Below are 14044 nucleotides of genomic sequence, written 5' to 3'. Positions count from 1 at the left end.
GCCAGTTCTCCACCCATCTAGCCACCTCCCCCTTTATCCCATGAGATCCAACCTTTTTCACTAGCCTACCATGAGGGACTTTGTCAAACGCTTTACTAAAGTCCATATAGACAACATCCACGGCCCTTCCTTCGTCAACCATTTTGGTCACTTCTTCAAAAAACACCACCAGGTTAGTGAGGCATGACCTCCCTCTCACAAAACCATGCTGACTATCGTTAATGAGTTTATTCCTTTCTAAATGCGCATACATCCTATCTTTAAGAATCTTCTCCAACAACTTCCCCACCACGGACGTCAAGCTCACCGGCCTATAATTACCCGGGTTATCCTTCCTACCCTTCTTAAATAACGGGACCACATTGGCTATCCTCCAATCCTCTGGGACCTCACCTGCGTCCAGTGACGAGACAAAGATTTGCGTCAGAGGCCCAACGATTTCACCTCTCGTCTCCCTGAGCAGCCTTGGATAGATTCCATCAGGCCCTGGGGATTTGTCAGTCTTTATATTCTCTAACAAACCTAACACTTCCTCCTTTGTAATGGAGATTTTCTCCAACGGTTCAACACTCCCCTCAGAGACACTCCCAGTCAACACATCCCTCTCCTTTGTGAATACCGACGCAAAGTATTCATTTAGGATCTCCCCTACTTCTTTGGGCTCCAAGCATAAGTCCCCACTTTTGTCCCTGAGAGGTCCGATTTTTTCCCAAGTCATTGTCAAAGTCCAAGGCTGTAAAGTTCCCAGTCAAGCTCGTGTTGAACTTGAGTGGAACACTGCAGCACACTTGAGGACAGAAAGAAAGGAGAAGGAACAAGGTGGAGACAAGAGGAAGATCATCCAGTAGAGGCAGCAAAAGAGGATTCGGGGAGAAGTCGACTCAGTCATCTCGACTGTACTGTGGGTAGCCAAAAAAACTGGTGTCAAGGAGCGGTTAAGATCAAGACATTTCCCTCCCTCTCTCCTCCTCTAACCAAAAAAAAAGCACTGAAGAGGACCCGCAAAGTAAAAGCAAGGTAAGATTCTTAACCTTACATTTTAAGTGTACAAGGGCAGAGATGGCAGTTAGGGCAGTGGTATGCTCCCCCTGCAGATGTGGGAGATCAGGGAGCTTTCTAGTGTCCCTGACAACTATGTCTGAGGGAAGTGTGACCAGCTACATTCCTCGCAGATAGCATGGTTCGATTGGAGCAGCAGCTGGACACACTGCGGAACATATAGGGGGCAGAGTGTGTGATGGACACTAGTTTCAGGGAGGTAGTCACACCACAGGTCTAGACAGGTAGATGGATGACCACCAAGAGACGCAGGCAGGTAAGGCAGGAGTCTCCTGTGGCTATTCCCCTCTCGGGGGATAGCCTCTCAGGGGAAGATACCAGCAACAGCCAGGCCTGTGGCACCACAACTGGTTCTGCTGTAGAGCAGGGTCAGGCTAAATCCAAATGAGTGATAATTGTAGGAGACTCAATAGTCTGGAGCACAGACAGGCGTTTCTGTGGCTGCAAACAAGACTCTAGGATGGTGTGTTGCCTCCCTGGTGCCAGGGTCCTGGATGTCTCTAAACGGGTACAGGACACACTGAAACAGGAGGGTAAACAGACAGATGTCATTGTCCACATTGGTACTAATGACATAGGCAGGAAGGGGGAAGAGGTCCTGCACAGACAATTCAGGGAGTTCGGTCGGGAGCTAAAAAGCAGGACCTTGGGGGTAGTAATGTCAGGCCACACAACATCCTGACTTGGAGATCTATTGCCATTCCAGGGAGGAGGAGGAGAAAGAAGAGAGAGAGAGAGAGAAGTGGGAACATTAGGCCAGTAAGTGGGAGCAAGAAGAGAGAGAGAGAGAAGTGGGAACATTAGGCCAGTAAGTGTAGAGTGTTGGGAAAAAGGTGAGACTGAGATAAACATAGTGCAGAATAACAGCAGGCAGAGGGAAGCCGCAGGGTTCAGCGGGACTGTAGGTCCGGAGTGCGTTTGCTTCAATGCAAGAAGTATAACAGGTAAAAGAGATGAACTGAGAGCATGGAATGATGTAATTGCAATTACGGAGACATGGTTAAAAGAGGGACAGAACTGGCCTCTTAACATTCTGGGATATAATTGTTTTACATGGGACAGAAGGGGAAACCTGTCCAACAGGTTCGAGATTCTTGTTCCGTGTGGACGAGAATAGGTACTGCAGGGAGGATGAGCAAACTGACCACGGCACTGTGGTACAGGGAATCTTCAAGTGGGGGGAGAAAAAAGAAATGTAGTCATAATTGGGGATAGTATAGTTCGGGGCATTGACACTGTTCTCTGTGACCTGGATCGAGATTCCCGAAGGTTGTGTTGTTTGCCTGGTGCTCGGGTTTGAGATATCTCATCTGGGCTGCAGAGGAACTTGGAGTAGGAGGATAAAGATCCAGTTCTCGTGGTCCACGTAGGTACCAATGACATAGGTAGAACAGGAACAAAGGTGCTGCTAAGGGAGTATGAACAGCTTGGAGCCAAATTAAAATGCAGAACCAAAAATGTTGTAACCTCTGGAATACTACCTGAGCCACAAGCTAATTGGCACAGGGTCATTAAGATTAAAGGAGATAAATGCATGGCTCAAAGATTGGTGTGGGAGGAATGGGTTTGAATTCATGGGGGACATTGGCACCAATATTGGGGAAGAGGGGACCTGTTCTGATGGGACCGCCTTCATCTGAATCGTGTTGGGACCAGAGTCCTGGCGAATTGTATAACCAGGGCTGTAGATAGGGCTTTAAACTAAATAGTGGGTGGAAGGAGAGAGGAGGGTTCAGTTGTATGGAGAATTACAAAATCAAAGTTAAAGGAGAGGGTAGAAGTGTAGGTTAATGGAGCTGAGGGCTCAGGAATGGTTAGTAAAGTTTCCAGACCATGTAACAGAACGGAGTATAGAAGGTGGTAGGAATCTAACCTCAGGCAGAGCAAAAAAAGGTGACAAGTATGAGAAGGGAGGTGGTCAATGCAGGACTGAGGGTGCTGTACCTAAATGCGCGCAGTATACGGAACAAAGTAAATGAGCTTGTTGCGCACATTGAAATTGGCCGCTATGATGTTGTGGGCATCACAGAGACGTGGCTGCAAGGGGATCAGGGCTGGGATCTAAATATCCAAGGATATGTGTCCTACCGGAAGGACAGGCAGATGGGCAAAGGGGGCGGGGTTGCATTGTCAGTAAGGAATGAAGTTAAATCGATAGCAAGAAGTGATATAGGGTCAGAAGGCATAGAATCTCTGTGGGTAGAGTTGAGGAATCGCAAAGGTAAATACCCTGATGGGGGTTATGTACAGGCCCTCAAGCAGTAGTCAGGATGTGGGGCAAAAAAATCAGGGGTTAGAAAAGGCACATAAAAAAGGCAACATTACAATAATCATGGGGGACTTCAATATGCAGGTGGACTGGGAAAATCAGGTAGGTAGTGGATCCCAAGAAAAGGAATTTGTGGAATGTCTAAGAGATGTATTTTTGGACAGCCTACGAGGGAACAGGCAATTCTGGATTTGGTGATGTGTAATGAGGCAGACTTGATCAGGGAACTTAAGATGAAGGAATCCTTAGGGAGCAGTGGCCACAATATGACAGAATTTACCCTGCAGTTTGAGGGAGAAGCTGGAGTCAGATGTAACGGTATTACAATTAAATAAAGGTAACTACAAAGACATGAGGGAGCTGCTGGCCAGAGTTGATTGGAAAGGGAACCTAGCAGGGAAGGCAGTGGAACAGCAATGGCAGGAGTTTTGGAGAGTTAGTCGGGAGGCACAACAGAATTTCATCCTAAGGAGGAAGAAACATGCTAAGGGGAGGACGAGGCATCCATGGCTGACGAGGGAAGTCAAGGACAGCATAAAAGAAAAAGCATACAAAGTGGCAAGCAGTAGTGGGAAACCAGAGGATTGGGAAGCCTTTAAAAGCGAGCAGAGGACAACTAAAAAAGCAATGAGGGGAGAAGATGAAATATAAGTGTAAGCTAGCTAGTAATATAAAAAAAGATAGGAAGAGTTTTTTTTTCAAAATATAAAAGGTAAGAGAGAGGCAAAAATAGCCATTGGACCACTGGAAAATGAGGCTGGAGAAGTAATAATAGGAAACAAAGCAATGGCAAAGGAACTGAATAGCTACTTTGCATCAGTCTTCATGATGGAAGAGACCAGTGGGATGCCAGAGCTCCAGGAGAGTCAGGGGGCACAGGTGAGTGTAGTAGCCATCACTAAAGAGAAGATTCTGGGGAAACTGAAAGGTCTGAAGATGGATAAATCACCTGGACCGGATGGACTACACTCCAGGGTCCTAAAAGAGATAGCTGAGGAAAGTATGGAGGCATTTGGTGGTGATCTTTCAGAAATCACTGGAGGCAGGGAGAATGCCAGAGGACTGGAAAGTAGCTAATGTAACACCGCTGTTTAAGAAGGGAGGGAGGCAGCAGATGCAAAATTAAAGGCCGGTTAGCCTGACTTCGGTCATTGGCAAGATTTGAGAGTCCATTATTAAAGATGAGATCACAGAGTATGTGAAAGTGCATGATAAAGTAGGACTGAGTCAGCATGGTTTTGTCAAGCGGAGGTCATGTCTGACAAATCTGTTAGAGTTCTTTGAGGAGGTAACAAGGAAGTTAGATAAAGGAGAGCCAGTGGACGTGATTTATTTAGACTTCCAGAAGGCCTTTGATAATGTGTCGCATAGGAGACTGTTAAATAAGTTAAGTGCCCATGGTGTTAAGGGTAAGATCCTGGCATGGATAGAGGATTGGTTGACTGGCAGAAGGCAGAGAGGGGATAAAGGGGTCTTTCTCAGGATGGCAGCCGGTGACTAGTGGTGTGCCTCACGGGTCAGTGCTGGGACCACAGCTTTTCATAATATACATTAACGATTTGGAGGAAGGAATTGACGGCACTGTTGCTAAGTTTGCAGATGATACAAAGATATGTAGAGGGATAGGTAATATTAAGGAAGGGGGGGGGTGGCTGCAGAAGGACTTGGACAGGTTAAGAGAGTGGGCAAAGAAGTGGCAGATGGAATACAATGTGGAAAAGTGTGAGGTTATGCACTTTGGAAGGAGGAATGGAGGCATAGGCTATTTTCTAAATGGAAAAATGCTTATTCAGAAACACAAAGGGACTTGGGAGTCATTGTTCAAGATTCTCTTAAGGTTAACGCGTTGGTTCAGTCGGCGTTTAGGAAGGCAAATGCACTGTTAGCATTCATGTCGAGAGGGCTAGAATACAAGGGCAGGGAGGTACTTCTGAGGCTGTATAAGGCTCTGGTCAGACCACATTTGGAGTATTGTGAGCATCTTTGGGCCCCATATCTAAGGAAGGATGTGCTGGCCTAGGAAAGGGTCCAGAGGAGGTTTACAAGAATGATCCCTGGAATGAAGAGCTTGTCATATGAGGAACGGTTGAAGACTCTGGGTCTGTACTCATTGGAGTTTAGAAGGATGAGGGGGGATCTTACTGAAACTTACAGGATGCTGCGGGGCCTGGATAAAGTGGATGTGGAGAGGATGTTTCCACTAGTAGGAAAAACTAGAACCAGAAGGCACAACTTCAGACGATCCGTTAAAACAGAGATGAGGAGGAATTTCTTCAGCCAGACAGTGTGAATCCGTGGAACTCTTTGCCACAGAAGGCTGTGGAGGCCAGGTCATTGAGTGTCTTTAAGACAGAGATAGATAGGTTCTTGATTAATAAGGGATCGGGGTTATGGGGAAAAAGCAGGAGAATGGGATGAGAAAAAAAAAAGAGCCATGATTGAATGGCGGAGCAGACTAGATGGGCCGAGTGGCCTAATTCTGCTCCTATGTCTTATGGTCTAAACAAAAGAGATGCAGAGGAGGGGGGCAGAGTTGCATTCCTGATTAGGAAGCGGATCAAGCTGTATTGAGGAAGGACACATTGGAGGGATCTTGCAGTGAGGCATTATGGGTGGAGCTCAGGAATAAGAAGGGGGAAATCACAATGTTTGGAGTGTACTATAGACCTCTCAACAGCCCACTGGAGACAGAGGAGCACTTGTGTAGTCAGATACTGAAAAGGTGCGAAAAAAGCAGAGTAGTTGTGATGGGTGGCTTTAACTTCTGCCATATTGACTGAGAATCCCTTATAGCCAGGGGATTGGATGGAGGGCAATTTCGTACATGTGTCCAGGAGGGCTTTCTGATACACTATGTTGACAATCCAACCAGGGAGGGGGCTATACTAGTCTTGGTATTGGGGAATGGGCCAGGCGATCGATGTTTCAGCGGGGGAGCCTTTTGGACTTAGCAACCATAATTTCATAAGATTTCAGATAGGCATGGATAAGGACAAGTGTGGCTCTCGGGTGAGAGTGTTGAACTGAGCCAATTACATCCAAATTAGACACGAACTGGGGAATGTGGATTGGGAGTGGCTATTTGAGGGTAAATCCATGTTTGGCATGTGGGAGGTTTTTAAAGGCCAGTTGACTGAAGTGCAGGGCAGGCATGAAGGATCGAAATGGCAGGATTCAGGAACCATGGGTGACAAAGGAAATTGTAAGTTTAGTCAAAAGGAAAAAGGAAACATATGATAGGTCTAGGCATCTAAAAACTGGTAAAGCTCTTGAGGAGTACAGTTAGAGTAGAAAGAAACTTAAACGTGGAATTAGGGGGACTAAAAGGGGCCACAAAATGTCTTTCGCAAACAGAATCAAGGAGAATCCCAAGACTTTTTTGCATATATTAGGAGCAAGAGGGTAGCAAGAGAAAGAGTAAGCCAACTCAAGGACAATGGAGGGAAGATATCGTGGCACCACAGGAAATGGGTGAAATTCTTAATGAGTACTTTGTATCGGTATTCACCAAGGAGAAGGACATGACGCATCTTCAAGAACATCAATACATCAAAGGAGAAAGTGTTGAGTATCGTAAATTGCATTAAGGTAGACAAGTCCCCCGGGCCAGATGGGATCTATCCTAGGTTACTGCGGGAGGCAAGGGGAGAAATAGCTGGGGCCTTAAACATCTTCACATCCTCTTCGACCACAGGCGAGGTCCCAGAGGACTGGAAAATAGCCAATGTTATTCCCTTCTTTGAGAAAGGAAGCAGAGATAATCTAGCAAATTATGGGCGGCACAGTGGCAGTGGTTAGCACTGCTGCTGCACAGCACCAGAGACCTGGGTTCAATTCCGGCCTCGGGTCAGTGTGTGGGGAATTTGCACATTTTCCCTATATCTGCATGTGTTTCCTGAGTACTCCGGTTTCCTTCCACAGTCCAAAGATGAGTGGGTTAGGTTGATTGGCCATTCTAAATTGACCCGAGTGTCAGGGGAATTAGCAGGGTAACTATGTGGGGTTACGGGAATAGGGCCTGGGTGGGATTGTGGTCGGTGCAGACTCGATGGGCCGAATGGCCTTCTTCTGCACTGCAGGGATTCTATGGTGAGCTCACTCGGCCGGTGAGCCTGATATCAGTGGTCGGGAAGCTTTTGGAGAAGATATTGAGGGCAGGATATATGCATATTCGGATGAAAATGGACTAGTTAGTGATAGGCAGCATGGCTTTGTACAGGAAAGGTTTTGTCTCGTCAACTTAATTGAGTTGTGGATGTAGTTTATATGGACTTTATAATGGTGTTTGATCCCACATGGCAGACTGGAACAAAAACTATTATATGGGGATTTGGATGGGCTTGCTAGATGGATACAGAACTGGCTTGGTTTTTTTCAGAGTGGAGATCTGTAGTTAGTGGTGTTCCGCAGGGATTAGTGCTTGGACCTCTTTTGTTTGTAGTATATATGAACGATCTGGAGGAAAATGTGGGTGGTCTGATTAGTAAGTTTGTGGATGACACGAAGATTGGCAGAGTTGCTGACAGTACCGGGATTTGTCAGAGGATACAACAGGATATAGATAGATTGGAGACTTGGGCACAGAAATGGCAGATGGAGTTTAATCCAGACAAGTGCGAAGTGATGTATTTTGGAGAATCAAACTTCGGTATGAATTATACTGTAAATGGCAGAAGCCTTAGGAACATTAACATAGAGGGAGCTGGGTGTGCAGGTCCACAGTTCCCTAAAAGTGGCAGCACAGGTAGCCAAGGTAATTAACAAGGCATATGGCATGCTTGCTTTCATCAGCTGGGACATTGAGTAGATTTGGCAAATCATGTTGCTGTTATACAAAACTTTGGTTAGGCCGCATTTGGAGAATTGCGTACAGTTCTGGTTGCCACACTACCAGAAGAACATGGAAGCTTTGGTGAGAGTGCAAAGAAGGTTCACCAGGATGTTGCCTGGTCACGAGGGTGCTGGCTATGAGGAGAGGTTGAATAACTAGGAATATTTTCACTAGAAAGACAGAGGCTGAGGGGAGACCTGATAGAGGTCTACAAAATTATGAGGCATAGAGAGGGTGGATAGTCAGAGACTTTTTCCAAGGGTGAAAGTGTCAATTACAAAGGGGCACAGGTTTAAGGTGAGAGGGGGAAAGTTTAAGGGAAATGTGCAGGGGAAGTTTTTCACGCAGAGTGTGGTGGATGCCTGGAACATGCTGTCAGTGCTGGTGTAGAAGCAAGCATGTTAGCAACATTTAAGAGGCATCTGGATGGGTATATATGAATAGAGAGGGAATAGAGGGATATTGACCAAGGGCAGAAGGTTTTTTTTTAAAGTTATGGCATCATGATTGGCACAGGCTTGGAGGGCCAAAGGGCCTGTTCCTGTGCTGTAGCTTTTCTTTGTGATTTCTTCTTTAAGCAACAGAGACGTCATATAAATTGCTCAACTGTCTTCTCCCTTCCATCTCCATAATGTTAAGAAAATTATAGTAATCAAATGAATTAAGCAACAATTAGTTCCTCCACAAAGTGACTGTTTTAATTATTGCAACTGCAAGAAATCACTGCAAACAATGTTTAATGCATGGTATAGAAATGGCAAAAATCACCCAACTATTTGTTCATATATTTTTGCTCAGATGATTATTAAAAAGCAGCAATTAAAAGTACAATGCTGTACCTTGGAAACCTGAGCACACCGACACAGAGTGACAACATCCAAGAACGAAAATATCCTGTAAAAACAATAAAAACACAATATATTAAGTTGCAGTTGACAGTCAGGCCTGGATAAGGAACATTTAGTAAAGGAAAAGTAGGAACGACAGTGATTTTACTAGAGATCTTGTTAAAAAGACTGTTGAATTAAAAATCATTAATAAATTTTCTTATCTTCAAGTTCAAGAAAGTTATTGCACTTCTAGCACATAAAGCAGAACTTTATAAATTAATAGTGACTTGGTTTTTCAAATTCTGATCTCGTTTTCACAAACACATATCCTTTAATAAAGTAATTAAGAAAATTCTTGTACCTAAACTTTTCTGGTGGCTGAAACTGGAATAAGTGTCATCAGTCACTGAGTGACAACCATAAAACTAATAACTAATGGTGTAAAACCCTTCTCTGGTACGGGAGAAAACTGGAAAACACCTACCGTTTGGATTAAGAGAAGAGAATGAAAGCTCCACTAACTGAAAAAGATTTCCCATCAACATGGTATGAAAGGAATTGCTTATTAAATGGCTTAGCCCATGAAGAAAATCAACAGCATCCTTGGGTTATTTTTATTTGCTCATGGGGCATGAGCCTCACTGGCAAGGCCCAAAATTTATTGTCCATCCCTGACTGCCCTCAAAATGGTAGTGCTGGGCCACTTGAAAATTCTGCAGTCCTTATGGTGTGGACATACCCACACCGCTGTTGGGAAGGAGTTGACCTATGTAAATACATGTTTGTGTCTGTGTGCGCGTGCATGCTGTTTTCTCTCTCCTTCCCCATTAAGGTTTATGGAAGGTAAGTTGCCCAGTCCACAAGATAAAGATTTGTGGCAACGTTAGTATTTAAATTCTTATCCATCTGTCTGATTCACAGACCAGCAATACAATCTTATTCCACATACATTTAAGGAGACAAGAATGGAGGTTGTTATGGATTTGTAAATTAAATTTTGCACAATTTACCTGCCTTCGCTTGCATTATTTTGTGACTAATTAGAGAAGTAATATTGGACTAAAATGCGCAGTGCTCACCATTTAAACACAGCACTTGCTCCAAAAATAGAACATGCCACTACTTGAACAAAAGGTATATCTGTGACAAGTTTTGTTCCTTTAAAATCTTCAAATGAATATTTGATTTTCTCCCCTCAACTTGCATCAGGTTTTAAATCGGAGCATTTGTTCAGTTTTTCAAGCATACACATTTCCCTTTCTTGACTTGCTGGTGTGAGTGAAAGGTTCAGGAGGTCCCTTCTTCTGTTCTGTATATTGCTATTCACTTTGACCTGCTTTGTCCCAAGAATCAAATCATATTTTGTCCAAAAGAGCTGATACCTTGGCTTAATGGCTCTTCTGATGGAGTTTCCAAAATCATATCAAGAATGAAATACTGTTGCTTATCAAGAAAAGTAAAATTCATCTTCGCCATATAGAATTCCATTTCGACTTGTACACTTACAAAGAGAATATCATAACCAATAATATGAGCTCAAACTTTGGTACTCTCAATCGGGTGAAAATAGTATAAAGTCTCAAGATAGCATTTTATGAACAATCTACAGCACTGATAAATGATTTTACTAGTCTTGTTGTTCGAACACTGCTGCCCAGCCTAATTGGGCTGTAACCCTGTCAAGCATTATATCTATTAAAAGGTACCTAATGGTATGGCTAAATGCGAACTAGTTTCACTCAAAGTTCAAGGGAATAACTATTTACTACCCATCCAAGAATCCATATGTTTCTCTTTTCTTCCCAGTAAAGAACATAATCTGTCCCTTCAAGAGACTTCCATCCTCAGTCTAAACTTGACCATCATTGAGGAATTCAGTTTGGACACCTAATATTTCCTCCAATAGCACTCACCATTGGTTTTCCAAGTTATTGGTTCTTCGTTTACCAAGTTATCCAAATTTCTAATATGGCTTCCAATATAAAGGCAAAATAATTTAAAGCCAGGGAAGGGATGTCAAGCTGACAGCCCTGCAACAGGTCCAATGGAATCTCTCAAGCATCTCACTCCCAATACGTGGAAATCCAAATGATAAACAGTGCAAACATTAAATCCTCAAATCAGCATAGTTTCAACGGAACAAATGTCAGGGACATACTCCAAGGGCGGAACATTGTTCACAAATAAATCTGTCTAGGGTAAATGGTCATTCTTCAAAAAAAAACTAACCACACAAATTGGACTCAATAGCACCTGTTGTTTGGTCATTATGGGTGCTATTCAGGGACCAAAGTGGAACCTGGTGTGCATATCGGCTACGAATCACACCAGACCACATCTGATTGTCAGCATACCCACAGACAACCAACATGCATCGCCTAATGCAAATTCTAAAACCTATCATACTTGTAAAATCTATTTCACCTACCCTCTTTACAAAAGCATGTATCTAGCACCTTTACCCTTTTATTTCTCAACTCTCTCAGACAAGCTCTTTAACCTTCCCACAGCTTAATTAAATCATGCACATATATACACACACACATACAGCCTTTACACAATAACCCCATATTCCCATAATATTTTTTTTAAAATCAATCTTCACAACTGGTGTAGGCATGGAATAACTCTGTGATAATGCACAGAGCAGTCAAAGATTCATGGTGGTCTGCTGGATGCTGCACAACCTTGCCATCATGAGGGGGCACCTTGCCACGAGCCACGCAGGACGAACTGTTTATCACCTTACCTTCCCTATTTCACTGGTTATCACTGCAATTGTTTAGCCAGAATGCAAAATCAAAAGCCACCATAAAATAAACATTCCAAACCAAGTTTATAAATGGTATCATGCCATATTCCACATAAACATAAACTAATCACATTCCCTTAGTGCCTGTCTTTGTGTTCCTATACAGAGTTGGAGTTTGTTCACCCACCTTCCCACTTAACTTTGTGCATCCTGCAAAGTCAATACTGGTGTAAATTCTCCAGCGTCTGGAGGTGCCAATTTCTTAAGGATCCCAACCCACAACATCAGTGAGTGGGAGAAATTTGCCATTAACTGTGCCACGTCTGACAAACCACAGCACAGTTGGAAACAGATCACAAACTATGCTGTGGAGAAGCAATGAGTGAAGAGAGTGTAGAATCCTGGCTTAAGATCCCCTCTTCTTCTGGACAACTGTGGCCCTCTCTGTTCAAAAGCTTGTGTCCGGCACCAGAATCGGCCTACTGAGTGACTCGAGGAGGCAAATCATGAAACCTGATGGACATTATCCTTGTTTTGAGGGAATAATGACAACAATGATGCAGTACTACCCAAGTAGCTTCAACGCGACTGACAAAAAGTGGAGGATACTGCCAGTCTTCAGCAGCTCTGGGGCTAGAGCAGTAGCTCACAAATTACGGCTTGGAAAATGTCTCGGGAGTTTTGCAGGAAAAATCCTGCAATAGCTGACAGAGCTGTCTGACAACAAAATTAATCTCAGCTGTCGGTTTGAGAAATAACCTGTCATTCAGGATGGTAAATGTCCAAAGCATCCAATCAGGTAATATAGACCATCTTGATTGACAGACTACTTAAGCAATGATTGCTATCAACAGCAACCATTGACCTAGTAGAACACGCCTTATCCCACACCTTGTGGCAAAAGTTGAGTTGGAGAGTAGTGTGATGTGTCTTTTGCTTCAGAGTCATGTGTGGTCTGTGCCTGTTTGATTTGATTTGTCACATATATTGGTATACAGTGAAAAGTATTGTTTCTTGCTCACTATACAGAAAAAGCATACTGTTTATGGAGAAGGAAAGGAGAAAGTGCAGAATGTAGGGTTACAGTCATAGCTAGGATGTAGAGAAAGATCAACTTAGTGCGAGGTAGGTTCATTCAAAAGTCTGATGGCAGCAGGGAAGAAGCTGTTCTTCAGTCAGTTGTACGTGACCTCAGACACCTGTATCTTTTTCCTGAAGGAAGAAAGTGGGAGAGAGAATGTGGGGTACTTAATTATGCTGGCTGCTTTTCTGAGGCAGCAAGAAGTGTAGACAGTGTCAATGGGTGGGAGGCTGGTTTGCGTGATGGACTGGGCTTCGTTCATGACCCTTTGTAGTTTATTGCATTCTTGGACAGAGCAGGAGCCATACCAAGTTGCGATACAACCAGAAGAATGCTTTCGATGGTGTATTTGTAAAAGTTGGAGAGAGTGGAACTCTCAAGCAAATATTTTTCTATGTTTCCCTTCCCACCTCTTGACAAAAATCCTGAAAGGTAAGATTGGACTGCCCGGCAGTCAGAGGCTGAGAAAGATGCAGGTGGTGTCAAACACTGGGGGCTTTTGGGAGGAGGGGAAAGCAAAGAGGGGTCTGGGCTCAGTGTTGTAATTGTGTTGTAAAAGATGAGGAGTCAGGCATGAAAGACCTTTTTTAAAAAATCAGAATGAGTGTTCCAATTTTTTTAGAAGCTGGTTTTTCAGCTCAGCCAAGCTGCTGCCTTACTGCTTCTGACCTTCGGCAACTTCCTGGTTCTAATTTTGAAAAGGCTGTCAAAACCATTACATGCCAGAAGACCTGAAGCAGAAGTTGAGAGCGATCTTGATTGAAAATCTGTTCGAATGTTGGTTAAGTCCCTTAAACATTTTAGAGCTAATCAGACGCTATGGAGTTGGGGTGGGTGGGTGTGATCTGACGAGGTGAGGGATCGGGGAGGGGGTAGACTGGGTTTCGAAGGGTGTCTTTTGAGGTCTCGTGGCACAAAATTAAATATTGTACATGTACTACAATGTGCAGAATTTGTTAATGAGACCTGAGGCAGTCACCAAAGTCAATATTATAAATAATCAACAGGATATTTTCCTGCCAAAATTAATACTGCATGCTGTTAAAGTAAAAGCAATACTTTCTAGATTGTTTAATGGTCATGTTGAAATCTAAACTCACGTGGGATATGGGTGTCACTGGCAAGGCCAATATTTGTTGCCCATCCCTAAGTGTCATTAAACTGAAGAAGGTAGTTAAGAGTCAACCATATTGCTGTGGGTCTCAAGTCTCATGCAGGCCAG

At 43.8% G+C, this 14044-nt stretch overlaps 1 protein-coding gene across 2 annotated transcripts in view; it reads right to left on the bottom strand.

Annotated features, from left to right (window-relative positions):
* Positions 1 to 14044, bottom strand: part of fbxl2 (F-box and leucine-rich repeat protein 2) — a 200023-nt gene that overhangs the window by 135022 nt on the left and 50957 nt on the right. For both annotated transcript variants that reach the window (XM_078216569.1, XM_078216568.1), the window contains one exon: positions 8999 to 9053. In XM_078216569.1, coding sequence (XP_078072695.1) covers positions 8999 to 9053 — 55 coding nt within the window. The remainder of the gene's footprint in view (positions 1 to 8998; positions 9054 to 14044) is intronic.

The sequence above is a fragment of the Mustelus asterias genome, chromosome 7 (assembly GCF_964213995.1).
Source record: "Mustelus asterias chromosome 7, sMusAst1.hap1.1, whole genome shotgun sequence".
NCBI classification, from domain to species: Eukaryota; Metazoa; Chordata; class Chondrichthyes; order Carcharhiniformes; family Triakidae; genus Mustelus; species Mustelus asterias.
Note: the sequence above shows the minus strand (reverse complement) of the source record. Positions and strands in the feature narration are given on the sequence as shown.